The 16,080-nt window shown below is 41.0% G+C and overlaps 1 protein-coding gene across 4 annotated transcripts in view; it reads right to left on the bottom strand.

The window, feature by feature from the left end:
• TADA2A (transcriptional adaptor 2A) overlaps positions 1 to 16,080 on the bottom strand; it is a 112,695-nt gene that overhangs the window by 36,496 nt on the left and 60,119 nt on the right. For 2 of the 4 annotated variants that reach the window (XM_007481902.2, XM_007481903.2), the window contains 2 exons: positions 12,199 to 12,272; positions 9,365 to 10,246 (listed from right to left, as the gene is read on the bottom strand). In XM_007481902.2, coding sequence (XP_007481964.1) covers positions 10,061 to 10,246; positions 12,199 to 12,272 — 260 coding nt within the window. In that variant the 3' untranslated portion in view covers positions 9,365 to 10,060. Of the gene's footprint in view, positions 1 to 9,364; positions 10,247 to 12,198; positions 12,273 to 16,080 lie in introns of those variants that run through there. The other 2 variants (XM_056816436.1, XM_056816435.1) reach the window with 1 other exon arrangement.

The raw sequence follows: 16,080 nt of genomic DNA on the forward strand, positions 1-16,080 counted from the left end.
GAATCTATCCTACATATTAGGGAGGGTGCCATATAAGTAACAATGCAACATAATTTTAAGAAAGAGGGAGCTGGGGAGAACAAGAAACACTTCATGGTGGTACCTGAACTGAACTCTAAAGGAAGATAAAAATTTTGAACATAAAAATTGCATTCCAGTAATAGGGGAACAGTTTGTGAAACTGTGCAGAGGCAACTTGAGTTCAGGAAATAGTTTGTAGTCCAATTTGGCAGGGCTGTGAATATATATAAGGGCACAATATGAAATTAAACTGGGAAAGTAAATTATTAGTGAAATTGTGGACATTTGAGTCAGCAACTACCCAGTTAACTAAAGAGCAAGATAGCAATGATCTAGAAAGTAGCAAGGCCTAAGGAAATGTGCACAAAACCTAAGTTAAGGCAATGAGAGAGCCCAAGCATTTTTTAAGGCAAATGAGGTTGTGACTTGCCCAGGGTCACACAGCTAAGAAGTGTCTGAGGCCAGCTTTGAACTCAGGTCCTCCCAACGGGAGGCCTGGCACTCTATCCCTTGTGCCACCAGACTGTCCCTGAGCTCAAACATTTTTTCAATAAACATTTATTTTAATTGACAGGGTCTTCTATTGCACATTTTGATCAGATCAAGGATGTTTGCTCTCTCAATCTGCCCTGATGGGCTAATGAGCTTCTCTAGAGAATCCACACCCTTCTAGAAATTCCCAGGCTACACAGCTCCCATTCCTTCTTGGCATCCATCCCATGTTGCCACATGTGCTGGAATCCAGCAGCCTTGCCTAAGAGCTTTTTCTCTTTCTCTTCTAGTTTCCATGGAAACACAACAGTTTACTTTTTTCCCAACTGTAAGCCCTGGTTATTTTTGAAACACAAAACTCTGAGCCAGGTCACAGCTGGGATCTAGATGATACAATGACGTTCATATCCACCCTTTTCTCCCACAGACTCCTTCCTTTCTGCAGTTGGGGATGGGGGTGGGCAGGAGAGGAAAGCAAGCACTTCTCAAGAGATTTTTCTCCCTTGTGTAATTCTTCCTCCTAAAGTTTTAATGCTATGCCCTATAGAACCTTATGGTATCTGAAGCTATAAGTGCCTGAATGGGTCATACTCATAGGATTCGAGATTAGAGATGGAAAGGCCTTGATAGGATATTGACTTCAACTCTTTCATTTTACAGATGAGGAAACTGAGGACCATCTAGTGATGTTAAGTGATTTGCCCAAGGTTACATAGCTGCCAAGGATCTGAGGGAAGAATTGAACCCAGGACTCTCTGACTCCAAAAGGCAGATCATCATTGCTGTAAGGACTTGGGTTGAGTTGATGGGGGTTACTTCTCAATGACTGAGTTTTTGGAAAATATACTTTGGCCAAATAGATCGGAAATGTAATTCTTACTCTAAGGCACAGATATCAGGCTTTTTACTTCGATTCCCAGAAAATATTCCTTTAAAGGGTCTCCCACAGAGAGTGGTTTTAAGGAGGGTCTTTAAAGAGGGTCAAATGATCTTCAGAAAGCAAGCCAGGGCTATTGCCTATGATAGTAGGTCCCTTTGCTAAGTATTCAATTCTTCCTGTTCCTCTTTTTCTTTTTTAAAATCCTTGCCTTTTGTCTCAGTATCAGTTCTAAGACAGAAGAGTGTCAAGGGTTGGGCAATCAGGGTTAAGTGACTTGCCCAGGGTTATACAGTTAGGAAGTGTCTAAGGCCATATCTGAACTCAGATCCTCCTGACCTGGCACTCTATCCACTGTGCCCCTGACTCTTTAAATATAAAAAAAGTCTCCTTCCAAACCCTCAAATCCCTTAAGCCCTCAGCCTGAGGAATGCCAGGAATGGGAAGTCTGGGCATAAGAGGAAGGAGGGGAAAGAAGATAGATATGACCTTGCTTATTGAATGATACAGCATTGGGAGGTGATGCTGTGAGATTCCATTTAAATGCAGGCTGACACCAAGAGGGAAAATCCAAAGTAGTTGTCTAGAGCTTAATGGAAGAAAACTGAAGCTCCAGTCCCCAAATATGATTTAAGAATAATGGAACTTGGGTTGGCAGAGTTCTTGTTGTAGGAGAAGGAGGAGGGGGAGGAAAAGGAGGAGGAAGAAAGGAGAGGAGGGAATGCATTAGAGGTGTCAGAAGCTGGCACTTAGCTGTAAGTTCCCTTCTTGAAGAAGGGTGTTAAGACGACAGCATTTTTAGCACTTTTCTTTGGTCAGGCTGGTTTCCTAAGGCAACTCTTGAGTCGTTCTCTTTCTCTCCAGTGGGTGCCAGGTGTGTTTCCACATCCCAAAGGCAGCCTAGAAGCTTTTTGCTTAGTAAGGCTTGTAGTCCCTGAGGCCAAAGCTGAGTTAGAAAAATTATTGGCTGGGTAAAATGAGGGAGATTAATTCAGCCCAATGAATAGTTTGGGACCACAGAAATCCATCCCTTGGGCTCTGGAGCAGAAAACTGTAATCACACACAAGCAACCAGCCGTAAAAACAGAAGCAAGGTAAGTTCTTGAGGTCAAGGGCCCTCCCTAGAGTTTTCACAGATGAGGCACACACACATTAGGAGCCTCCACTTTGAAGCTGCACAGACCTCTGCATTATATAGACTTCAGCCAGTGATTCTTAATCCTTTCAATCCTACCTATTTACCTAGCACTATCTGTATTCATCCCTCCCCTTTCTTCATTAAAAACAAAAAGAAATCCTTACTTTCTATCTTAGTAACAAGTCAGAGAGAGAAGAGTAAGGGGCTGTCTCCCCTTTCTTCCTAAGCCAGGACTAGCACAGGAAAAGAGTCTCTGAAAGAGTAACAGGTTCATAGAGATGGCTCTATGTGACAGATGCAGAAACTGAGGCCTGAAGAGACAAAGTGACAAGGTCACAATGGCAGAGCTGGAATTCAAGCCCAGGTCCTGGCACTTTTTATTCTATCTCATTACTACTTCCCATGACAAGAAGCCAAGATAAAAAAGATTTTTGTTTTTTTGTTAACTACAGTGGACTGAGCTCAACCCTTTTCCAAATGTAACCAACTCACATTTACCATCTTAGTGAAGTAGCTCAAAAGGGAGTCAACAACCATCTCCATAAAGATGACTGGTATTTATACAACACCTAAAGTTTGGCAAAGCACTTTACATACATTATCTCATTTAAACCTCACCACAATCCCTAGTAAGATCTATTATTATCTCCATTTCACAGAGACAGGTTGTGACTTGCCCAGGAACCAGGATCAGAGGGGTTATTTGCATCCAGGGCTTCCTGATACCTTGCTTTGTCTTCTAGTCCTTACTCATGACATCACCATAATGGTCAAAGTGGACAAAGAATCCTTCATGTACCAAAAATGCTGGGGATACAAAGAGAGGCATGAGGATACAATCCCTGATCTTAAAAAACTCACAATGTAAGTAATCTTTGTCTTTCTTCCCTCCCTAATTCTTTGGGCTTTGCTCTTTTTGGAAAAGCTAAAACTCAGAGTTAAGTACTCTGGCATGCACAGTGGAGTCTAACAGTTGTCCCAGAAACACATGGACGAAGAATAGGTAACCCCAGGCAAGTCCCTGAATCTCTGCACTCTAAACAAAACTCTGACTACAAATTACAGAGAAAGTACAAACTTCCCCAACAACAACAGATAGAATTTACCCAGCAACTTTACATTTTACAGCAAAATATTTACTATATATTATCTCATTTGAACCTCACTACAACCCTGTGAGGCAGGTGCTATTATGATCCTTATTTTACCAAGGAGGAAACTGAGGAAGAATATGAAGTGTCACAGACTTAATAAGTATCTGAGGCCAGACTTGAACTCAGGTATCCCTGACTCCAAGTCCAGTGATCTATCCACTACTATTACCTAGTTGCTTGTCTACATGAATGAAATTATAGGTTAGCTTACAAGAAAAATAATGCTGATTCTTATTCACCTGATCTCTCCTCAAAGGCAGCATGATGACAAAGCAAATCCCAGATTCTGCAGACAGCTTCAGGCAATTGCTTAGAATAGATGCTAGAGAACACAGGTATTTCTATTGAACTTTTACCCTCAAAAAGCATCAGTTCAGGGTGATCCTGATGAAAGAGGCTCCTTTCAAAAATTGACCTTTTGTCATGACTGCCAGAATTATGAACCTGACAGGAATGTTTTCTCCTTAGCCAGAATCGGCTGGGATGTCCTTTCACAGATTTCTTAAATCTTAGTTTTAGAAGGGAGGTCATCCTTAGAAGGGATCTGATCTTGCCCATGCCCTTTTCCCCTTTTGTTATTCTTGCTCAGGCATTTTTTTTCAGTCATGTCCAATTCTTCATTACCCTATTTGGTGTTTTCTTGGCAGAGATACTAGAATGGTTTGCCATTTTCCTCTACAGTTCATTTGACAGATGAGGAAATTGAGGCAAAAAGGATTAAGTGACTTGTCCAGGGTGATATAATTAGTAAGTGTCTTGAGGCTAGATTTGAACTGAGACTCCAGGCCTAGTACTCTATCTAGCTGCCTTTCTTTTTCTAACAACTATTTCTTCATCAGATCTACAAAATCCAATCTAGTTTCTAGGCTTCCAGATTATCCCACTTCCCTTGTGGTCAAGTTGTGGGAAAGGCAGTTTCTTGTGGTTGCTTCCCAGAGCTGTTCACTCCTGGGAGGGTTGGCTCTCCTGAGAGAAAGTCCAGAACTTAAAATGCTATTAGTTAGGGATAGAACTAAGATACCACTTAGAAATTTACTTGAGTGTAGATTTGGAAACACTCCAGAAGGCTGTTTTGGAACAAAAAAAAATGATGTCAAACTTTCTCAAATCTGGTAGGAAGACATTTTTTTCATTATTAACCAAAATTTTAATTTTCCTGATTAACTTTGAGTCATTTTATATTCTCACTGACCCATGCTGTCAGGCCATTTATCATTCTCCTGCTGCATTTTTGCTGTGTTGCAAAATACAATTAGTATTTTGTTGTCAGGAGTACTAGATTCAGAGGTTCCGGGTTTGAATTCTGGCTCGGCATCTCACATTATATGTACAATTTTCTTTACCTTACTGGGTCTGCTTCTTCCCTCTAAAATGGGAGGGGGGATATTATACTACATGATTCACCAAGGTCCTTCCAGCTCTATGATCTTAGAATATCTCTTAAATTTTCTGGGTATATGTAAGTCTGTCTCCCTCTTTTTCCAGCTAACTACCGATGTATGCTGGTAATTTATTAAATCAACAAAGAAGTTCACTGTTCTTACTAAAGAGTTGTGGGAATTAGGATTTGGAGGGTCCAGAGAAATGAAAGTATAGCAAACAAATGGGAAATGAGACCTAGGAAAGGGATAATGGAAAGGAATTGATTCAAATGCTGGCCAAAGTCTTTAATTAGAAGGGAGGGTTATTACATGGGGTTCTGTTTCTACTCAAAGCAGGTTTAGAACCAAAGCAAGAAAAGTAAGAATGATTAAGATTAGACATAGCTTAAGGACTTTATTTCATTAAGAAACCCAAAACAGACTGAGTTATAGAGGAAGATTAAGGAATCTCCCTCTCCAAACTCTATGAGATTAAGAGGGAAATACACCAGAACAGCCTGAGCTAGAAATAGGTTTACCAGATGGCCAAGTGGGGGGAAAAGGGATCTGAGATGTTTTCTGGAGAATCTTGCTAGCCCTAGATTTACAGGGTAGATTCTGTAACATAAAAAGATAGAGTTTTCTCTAGATAACAATATTGTGGGAAGAAATAATGTATAAAACATGGCCCTATCAAGACACAGGCAGCTGCTTTTTTTTCCTAAATACACAAAGTGGTTAACAACTAAGTGGCTCTTATAAAAGGTCTGTTGTTCACCAGAGCTAGCAAAATATGGTTGTTCTCAACTTTATCCAAAACAAGAACCTTGCCACTTCCCAAAACAGCCCCAAAGGAGCCTTTTTTCACCTTAATTAGTTGTTTCAGCCATTCCATTTCATTTCTTATAACCCTACTGATTCCTCATCAGAGCTACAAAACCCAATCTGGTTTAAAGGCTTCCAGATTATCCCACTTCCCTCCTACTCATAAGTACCCCAGCTGCCCCTTCTGTTCCAGCCAAACAAATCACTAGACACTTCTCTTCCTCCCACTCCTGCCCCCATATCTTCTACCCACTATGTCAAAAACGTCTTCCCACTTCCATCTGCCAAACCATCCCTCTCCTCTCATTCCCATTGTTATCTCAAAATCCACCTCCTCCAGGGAGCCTTCCGCAGTGGATAGAATAGCACAGCAGCAACTCCATTCGCTAACCAAAACTGATGGGACTGGATGGGATGGGATGGATTATAATTACACTTGAAATCAGGAAGAAAACACCCATACCAACACCCACAGATACAAAAGGTTCCTTGGAATCTGCCCTATTTCAATAATGTCTTTTTTCCAAGGACAAGGAAGGTCCTGCAGAACCAGTTAATAATCTTATACAGAGGCAGTTTTGTCGTGGTGGTAGCAAGAACACCATGTTTGGATGAATGGGTGGATGAAAAAGCATTTATTAGGCAAACGATGGGGATACAAATATAAGCAAGCAAGGGTGGCCTTGCCAGTAAGGAGTTTATGATCTAATCTAAGATCTAAGCACAATGGCTAGCATATAATGGGTGCTCAATAAATGTTGATTGGTGAGAGAGAGAGAGAGAGAGAGAGAGAGAGAGAGAGAGAGAGAGAGAGAGAGAGAGAGAGAGAAAGCAAGCGCTATATGAGTACATATAGAAATGGCTAGGAAGGAATATGAAAGTGAAAGCTCACCTATCAGAGTCCATAGCCCCATGGGCAAAGTAAAAGATTTGTGGGTGTGATGAAGAGAATGACCAGAGTGGAAACAGCATGGTTTTAAGAATAGTTTAGGATTGGGATCTAAGGGTGGAGAAAGATAACTGTGAGATTTTTTGAGGGAAATATCTTTTCCCCCAAAAAAAGTAACCTTAGAAGTCAAAGAAACTGAGCTACTGGGCTTTATAAATACAGATCCTCAGACTGTATTTTATTCAACAGCAGGAAAGGTTCACTGATTGCATCTTGGAGGCCAGCGTTAGCAAGGAAATTTCCTGCCATTAGAATATTTGATAAGAATAAAATATCCCATTGTCACAAACTTCATCTCTGGAAAACTCCAAAGACCTCAACCTTCCTAACTCTAATCTTAACACATTCCCCTTGAAATCACCAGCATCCTGTCAGTGTTACTCAACCTCCCAAATAAAGAAGTGGCTGAGAATCAACTTTGGTCACCTGAAATGTCACCCTAAAACTGTGTAGGCAGCTAGGTAGCTCAATGGATAGGGTAATGGTGTGGATTCAGGAGGACTTAAATTGTCATTGTCAAATCTAGCTTCAGATTTACTTGCTGTGTGACTAGACAAGTGACTTAACCTTTGTTTACCTCAGTTTCCTCAACTGTAAAATGGGGACCCTGGAGAAATGGCAAACCCCTCCAGTATCTTGGCCAAGAAAACCCCAATGGAGTTACAGAGTCAGACATGACTAAAACCGATAAGAAGACTGTAAAACCATGATTGTGTGTGTGTGTGTGTGTGTGTGTGTGTGTGTGTGTGTGTGTGTGTCCTTGTACTGCATAGTTGCTTTAGCTACCCAATCTTTCAAGCTTATCTCTTGATTTATTGCCCTCAAGTCAAATTGACAAAGATGGAAGGAATGACCTCTGGAGAGAGGGAATCTTAGGAACTCTGTGTTGGAGGAATTCTCCGAGTCTCCTTTGTTGAGTCTTGGGAACTGGGGTCTGAACACCTTCCCAAGAGAGTCTTACTTCCAAATTATCTTCAGACTTAACTTTATCCCAAGCCACATAAATCCCACTTCTAAGTTATTTCTTTGTACCCCCTTTCTGTATGAATCTTCTCTCCACATATTTTGCTGCTCTCGCTCCTGGGCAGTGGTGTTTACATTTGATATTAATTTTCTTGACTCCCTCTAGGATAGAAGAAAAAGCACCAGCTCCAGAGTCAGAGGACCCAAGAACAAACCCCATATCTTCCACCTCATTGCCGGTGTAAACTTTGGACAAATCTCTTAAGCTCTCTGGGCTTCAGTCTCTTTATCTATAAAAAGAAGAGGTTGGGCTGCTGAGGTCTCTTCTAGCTCTAAGTCTCTGATCCTATGAAAGAACATTCAAAATAATATTCATAATAGGATTTGTTTCTTTTTCCTTCTCCCTTTTTTTCCCCTGTGCTTTACAGTGACCCTGGCACACAGTAGGCACTCAATAAATGCTTGGTTGATTAAAAGTAACAAGGTCAGTTAAGCTCCTTTACCTACACTAGGATTCTCTGGAAGCTTCCATTAGCTTTATTTCAATCTTTCCCGAGGTTCTCTATTTTAATTCCTTCATATCCTAGGAGGTTTTCCTTTCATCCTTTCAACCCCGAGGGGAAATGTGATCCATCTGCTCAGTTTACAAACCCCTTGTACTTTATGTAAATACATCAGAGGTCAAAATGTCTTAGCCAAGCTCCCAGGGAGTCCAAGACAGTTTTTCAGAGGGAGCCTGGATGGTAAACAGGAGACTGAATTTTCGTAACAAAGAGTTTGGCTTGAAGAAACTTGCTGCTTACTGCAATGTTTCCAAGGAATATGGAAGGTATAAGAGACAACCTGGTTCCATGAATTAACTTGGAGTTTGATATATTATGTCGTAGGAAAACAAACTGAGAGATCAGTTTCAGGTTTGGTCAAACCTCCTTAGATCTGAGCAGGGACATATCTGAAGCTGCCACTATTCAGAATTACTTGCATATGCTCTGGGTTTCTTCCTTCTTCATCCATTATATTTGTATATGTGTATGAGTTTAGAATAACGGATAGTGTTGGGCTTGGAGTTAGGAAGACTTGGGTTTCTGGCCAGTCTTCAGCATCTTAGCTGTGTGACTCTGAACAAGTCACTTAACTTCTCACTGCCCCAGAAAACTTTCTAAGAAAATAAAGGAGAGGTTGTTGATTTGCATCTGTGGAGAGAGTTTCTACACTGGAAATTTCTCAAAGGGTTAAAATCATAGGTCTAGGTACCCCTCAAAAAAAAAAAAAGAGGAGCACACATCTCACTTTTTATCACTGAGAGATAGGGTTCAAATCTCAGAAGTCAGGAACATTATTTTCATTCATCTTGGTTCCTGGGGACTTGACTGGGATAGCCAAAGACTTAGCCTAAGTAGGTCCTATTTGCAGAGCATTCCTTCTCTTGTAGGTTGGAACCAAATTTCTGCTTTTCTTGGTAACCCCCAGAGATTAGCACTTAATAAATATTTGTTGACTGACTGATAGTTAAGAGTTGGGTAGGAAGAGCCAGTGCCCAGATCAGAGCTCTTGAATTGCACCAGCATTTGACACACCCACAAATTAAATAGCAAAACATTTTAATCCATTAGTTCTAAAAATAACAGAGACAGCTTCCATCCGGTGGGCGCCACACTCTACCACAGACTGATTAGGGAGCTAGCTTGACTACAATAAGTACAAAGCTAAACCCAGTCAACTGGAAAACAGTTGGAGACAAGACAATACAAGGATGCTGGCAGCCCCTCTCTCACCAGGATCAAGGGGACCTTCTAGTTATCAGCTTAAAAAAATAGACTTAAAGAGGCAGGCCAAGCTTTCTCATGATTTCTAAAAACGTTTCCTTGTGTTCAAGATACTACTGTCTGACTATAAGATTTAAAGGCAAAGGAGGTATTTGAAAAGCCCATGTCTCAGCTACCAGGCAGATGAGCTGGGCCATTGGGCCCATGGTTTGGGGCTATTTCGACCAACACTGAGATGAGAGGTCCTATGCTTCTCATTTTAGTCACCAAGAGGCATGAGGAATGGATGCCCACTCACATTAAATAACAGCTTGGCTAGCATACAGGTCTGTAGCACAACACTGATGATGACGATGAGAGCCTTCTAAAGCAGGGTGGGGGAGAAAAAGGAGACACTTTGATACAAAACTGACAAAATGCCCGAGTCCCCAAACAAAACTTGCTGATTTGCTTGGCTGTCCTTCCATCAACAACATTCCAAGTGTCTGAGTTCCAGTTCCAGGCCCTCTAGGCGTCAAGCCTTAGTGATGTACCCTTCTCGAATGAGGAAGTCATAGATTTTCCGGGTCTTGTTCACGTCTATCTTGATGAGGGCTCGAGCCTGTGCCAGTCTCAAGCTGCCCTGCTTGTTGCATTCGTTCACTAGAGCCGATTTGTATTCTAAATAGGCTCCAGGGACCAACCTCACCATCTGACAGAGCTGGAAGACATGGCAAATTTAATAACATTAGCACCTGTCACTCTACTGATTTTACCCAACAGGTATCACCAAAAAGACAGAGAGTGACTTCATGCCACAGGTATTTACAGAGGAGTGACTGCCTGGCTGGGCCACATTCCACCAGGTGACTTCTCTTTTAGAACAAGCTCTAAGGGAAGAGAGTGTCCTGGGGAGAGAAAGCCAGGGTGGGAAGCTCAAAGAACCAATGGAAGAAGTTGGCTCAAGGCCTTGGGGTTTGTCAGAGTACACCCAAATCTTCTTTCAAAGGACAGCTTCTCCCTCTGGAGTCAGATACTGAACATCTGAGGAGAGACCAAGCCCAACTCATACTCATCTCTTGGGGAATATGGTCAAATGCATCAGGGAGGAAGAAAAAAGATACTCTGATTTCTGAAGCCAAAATGCATTTTTTAGTCTCAACCAAAAGAAAAAGAGCTTGACTGTCTCGTGTTTTGGGGTATCAACAGGGGTGGGAAGGTGAAAGGTGGGGTATAAACAAATACTAAGAGAAAGCACTAGGAGCTCCAATAAATAGAACAGCATAGTTCTATGCCAGCCCACTAAACCTCCTTAACTTGAACTCCCTGGCCTTTCTGCACTGAAGTTAATCTGATCTGGGTTCCTCAAACCAGGGTTATCCCAAACCTTCCCTTTCCTCAATTACCAAAAACGAGGTTTTTATTAGCCACTGGGGCAAAAAAACAGAACAAAAAAACCCAAACCCCTCAAATATCAATCAAACAAGCACTAATTGCCTACTAAGCCAGGCACTGTGTTAGGTGCTGGGGCTATATAAACATTCTATGAGACCCTCATTCATTCCCCAATTTCCCCTCCCTACCACTCCCTCTAATCTGATCTGGAATAAGGTAGAAGGTTGCTCAGTTGCCTGGAAAGCTTGATGCTGACTGATAACTTGAAGAGCATACTAGATCCTCTGAACATGAGCATGTAAACTCATTACAAGTAAAGATTATATCATCATTTTATTGTATTCCCAATGTTTAGCACAGTACCAGGCCCATAAATATGCCACTTGATTGACTGATTGAACATCCCTCACCCCAATCCCAACCACTACACCAGTGGAACTTAAGTCCTTGAAGAGCAAAGAATGTTTCATTTTTTTGTCCAAGGTATCCACAGTATCTGGCATATAGTAGATACTTAATCAATGTAGAATTGAATTAGCAACTCAAATGTGTATTAACATCTATCATCGAATATTTGTTGAACTGAACCAAAATGATGTCAGGTGAGGGAAGGGCTAACTCCCAGGGAAATCCTCTGGGGATTTTTAAGAGGAATATTGAAAAACAAACAAAAAAATAATTATGGATTTTTCAGAGCTTTATAGGGTGGATAACTTTTGGAAACAGTCAAAAGATTTAAATAAAATAAATGGTAAATAAATGGGTGGTGATTAAGGTGAGTGATACCATTTTGAAACAAAACAAAACAAAAAAGGGCTAAGGCATGATCATAACCCAGATTGTTTTTTCTAAGTGGTTCTAAGCTACTACATCTAAGAAATTTCAAAGAGAGAAATTGCGACCAAGTCACCCTAGAATAAGTCGACAGCCCCTCTGGATAGCTTCTTTTAAAAGACAATGTTCATTTAGAAGTGTAAGTCTGTTCTGTTTTTATTTTTGAAATCAAAGTGCTTTCTTCATACGTTATCCAAAAAATGGACACAAGAGTGTTCTTCTACCCCCATAAATATCAAGTGACAAAGTGAAGATGTCCCAGAAGCATGTAAATGTGTTCTTTGCTCAGAAACACTGAGAATGCCCTGACACAGCTCTTTGCTTCCCACTTCTCCCTGGCCAGGTTAGGGCTCTGCTATACCTAGACCCTGCAATGGGCTTCTGGGAAAGGTTAATTCAGTGAGAAATCAGCCTCAATCCTATGGTTCCTGATTCTTTTGTTACCTCTTTTTCCTTCTCATTTAGTTTTTCGGTACCCGGGAGGCCAGTGAGATTCAAGGGAGGTGCACTCCTTCTACCTACAGTCAAAGAGAGAGAGAGACACTTAGCACTCCCAGTAATTTGCTTAGGAGTGCATGCAACACTTTTTAGGGGCAACAGGTACAATGAAAAGGAAGCTAAGTTTGGAGGTAGATGGCATGGGTTCAAATCCTAAGTGGCTCAGCTATTTACTAGCTTTGAGTAAATCTAAAAGCCTATAAAATGAGGACGTTGAAATAGATGACATCCAAGGCCCTTTCTAACTCTAAATTAACCAACCAATCAACAAACATTTATTAAAGACCCACTAAGTTCCAGCCACTGTGCTAGGGGCTGGGGAAACAGACAAAAATGAAATGTTCATTGTTCTTATGGAGCCTATACACGTAAGTCCATACAAAATACAGACAGGGTGATTTTGAAGGATGACTAGTAGCTAAAGATAATAAATGGCTTTATGTGGGATGTGATGATTGAATGAAGCTCTGAAGCAAATGAAAGAATTTAAAAGGTGAAGATGATATAGTCAGAATGGCGAGGAAAATATTGGTACCTGTCTAGAAAACGTTGGGCCTAGACTCTTGGGCCTCTTGTCAGCAAAGAACAAAGGTATTATACACAAGGCCTCTGGCAGAGTAACCAGAAAACCAAAGATGGCACTGAGACATTTATATCCCTCATGGGTACCCCCCTGTCCCAGTCCCAAACACACATACAAACACTTCATGAAACTCACATGGTAATAAGGAAATGGAGCAGCCAGGTGAGGCCCCTACAGTCTCCTACTTAAAAGTGTCCACTTGAGGAAAAGATGCTTTTCCACTCCCCGTACTCTAATATCCCAGTTAAACATTGTCAGGCCCTATCCTAAAATCAAAGCAATCAGCTCTAGGACTTAAATGCTTGAGGTCTGGATTGGTCACCTGTTTAACTACAGCAACTTATATCAAGGAATTAGAAAACCCCATATATAATTTTTAAAACAAATTTATTGAAATCTTTTGTTTTTACACTACTTTCATTTCCAAATAGCACCATCCCCTCCATGCCTGCCTAGCAGGCCATCCCTTGTTAATATTAAATGAGAGGGAAAAAAGGTTTAGGAAAACTAACCAACCTATCAACAGAGTTGGGCAGTCTATACAGTGTTCCACATCCATGGTCCCTCACCTCTCTAAAGAGGGGAGGTAAATGTAGTTTTGTTTTTTTCCTGGATGAGACCTGTGATTTCACTGATTTACAGAACTGCCAGTGAGCAAGTTCCCTTTACCAACGCAGGATCTATATCAGCTTGGTAACTTATTCTGACCCAGGGATACTGGGAGAGTAAGTGATTTGCCCAGGGTCACCCAGCCAGTTTGTGCCAAAGCCAAGACTCAAACTTTCCTGGTGCCAAGTCAGGTCTTGATCACTATCCCTAGACATCTTCTTCTTCTCTTCTCCTAGACCAAGTCTAGTCAGTATAATTAAACAGAATCAGATTTGGGTTTCTGTTCTTTCCTTCTGCATGGTTGCTATAATCACTAATTTCTTTTCCTGGTTCTCCTTACTTTATTCCAAGTTTTTTCCATTTATCATTTCTCAAGATGCAATAAGTTCTGTTAAATTCATAGACCATGATTTGTTTAGCTATTCCCCAGCTCGTGGGTACCTTCTTAGTTTCCAGTTTTTTGTTGCCACCAAAAGTATTGAAGCCCAGTCTCCTTAACTTGGCTGGGAGTCCAAGAAGCAGTCATTCCAAGATGCCAACTCTAAGCTGTCAGCCTGAAGGAGATTTTGGTTCCCCTACAGAACACTTGCCAACTACCTGGTCAACAACACAGGGCTAAATGGGTAATTATCCAAGTACTATTAGATCAAAGGAAGACTGTTGGGTTTTCTTGTTTACTATGTGAGGGAAGAGCTGCCCTTTCTAGACCTGCCCTGTTTACCCCAGAGACCCACCCAGGAGACAATGGGACACTTATGATACAGGTTACAGCCTGGGGTCACCTCACATACCAGAGCAAGGAATCAGAACAGCAGGTCCCTGGGAAAAATGCTATCCTAAGTAAGACTTTTCATCTAGGTCTAGGGTTTTCATTCAGGAGCAGAGGAGAGAAGAGGATAGGGGAAGCAGGGTATAAGGAGTTTGTTTAACCTCTGAATAGTTAGGCAGCTGACGAACCAAACTGAGGCAAAGGGACTATCATCAAAGGTCAGTCTGTTGGAAAACAGGCCTTTCTATAATGTAATCAGAGGGGACAAGGGTTTCTCTCCAGCCAAAGGGCCTGACCAAACATGGTCAGGAAGAGAGACAATAATTTCTGAGAGACAACCAAAAGAGGGATAAAATCTAGGATACCAGGTTTGAGGGAACTTAGGGCAATCCAGAGAGTGAAGGGGAAAAGCGTTCATAAGCCTGCATAGCAGACTGCTAGAAGCCTCAGGGAGCCACCAAGGAGAGTTTAAAAATTAAGGTCAAATTTAGGGTACCAGTGCTTCAAGATTCAGGCCCAAATTAGCCAGTCCATTCTTTTTCAGTAATTCTGGGGTATGTGTGTCTCTGAACTTTTCTGCTTAAGCTTTCCTTTTTTTCCAATTGCTAACAAATAAGCAGCCCAGATCTGACTAGTTAAGTGACTTCTTACAGTGTTCACCTTTCCCTTTTTTGTATTAGAAAAAGAAAAAAGAAAAAGGAGAAAATGAATCTGAATAAAATCTTGTAAGAGATACAACTAACCTAAGATCATAAAATAATTTTTGGAGGAAAACTGGAACATGCACAACAAATAGATGAGGAAAAATAACAGCATTATGCCAGCGGGAAAAAAAAAAGAAAGACATTTCTCTCTCCCAACAGTAGAATGACCCCTGGGCAGTTAACCTGACTAGGAGAGACTTGGAAAGATCTCTTTGTGATTTGGGGCATGTCTCTTAGCCTACTTGAGCCTCAGTTTCCTCATCTGTAAAATGAAGGAGCTGGCAATCTGATGACTTCCAAGGTCCTTTCCAGCTCTAGAGATATGGCCCTATGATCCAAATGTATAATGACTGTCAGAATATAACAATAGTCTCTCAGTCTTTTAAAAAGTCTTTAAAACACTGGAAAAACTTAAGGTGGAACATATATTGATATATTATGAATATTATATATTAACATCATTATATTAATATTGTATATATGCATGTATATATTTATAGCAGTACCCTTTGTGGTAGCAAAAACCAGAAACAAAGTGGGTGGCTCACTGCCAGAGGAATGACCCAATAAGGCATGGTCTGTGAATATGAATGTCAGGGATAACAAACTAAGAAATTCAGAGAATCATGGGAAGACTTGTAAGAACTGTTACAGAATGAAGTAAGCAGAACAAAGAGAGTCCTATTGCAGCAATATAAATAAAGACAATCCTGAAAAGCAGCCAGACTCTGGTTGATTTAATGACCCAATTTAGTCTAGGAAAATGGCTGATAAAACATACTTCTCTCCTATCTGAAGAGAGGCAGAAGGAGACTAAGGGTATATGATGTTGCATATGCTAGCAGGTGTGGTGATTGCATTGATTGGTTTTTCTTAATTGTTTTTCTTTGTCTCAAGGGAGGGTTTAATGGGAAGTGGGCATATTTGGAAATGTTGGCAACATCAGAAACAAAAGTCATCAATATAAGTCCTAGGGTGGAACTTCTCAGTGCCTGATTCCCTCTGCAGTACATGGAGTGGTCTGCCTTAGCTGACTAAAAAAACTACTACTCCACTCCATGCACCCAAGGGGAAAGGGAAAAGAATTTAGGTTTTAAATAAAGCACTGTCATGTTTTCCGCTTCCTAACTAATATCTGATGTAATCACCAGACATCATTGATA

This window comes from Monodelphis domestica, chromosome 2 (assembly GCF_027887165.1).
Source record: "Monodelphis domestica isolate mMonDom1 chromosome 2, mMonDom1.pri, whole genome shotgun sequence".
Classification (NCBI taxonomy): Eukaryota; Metazoa; Chordata; class Mammalia; order Didelphimorphia; family Didelphidae; genus Monodelphis; species Monodelphis domestica.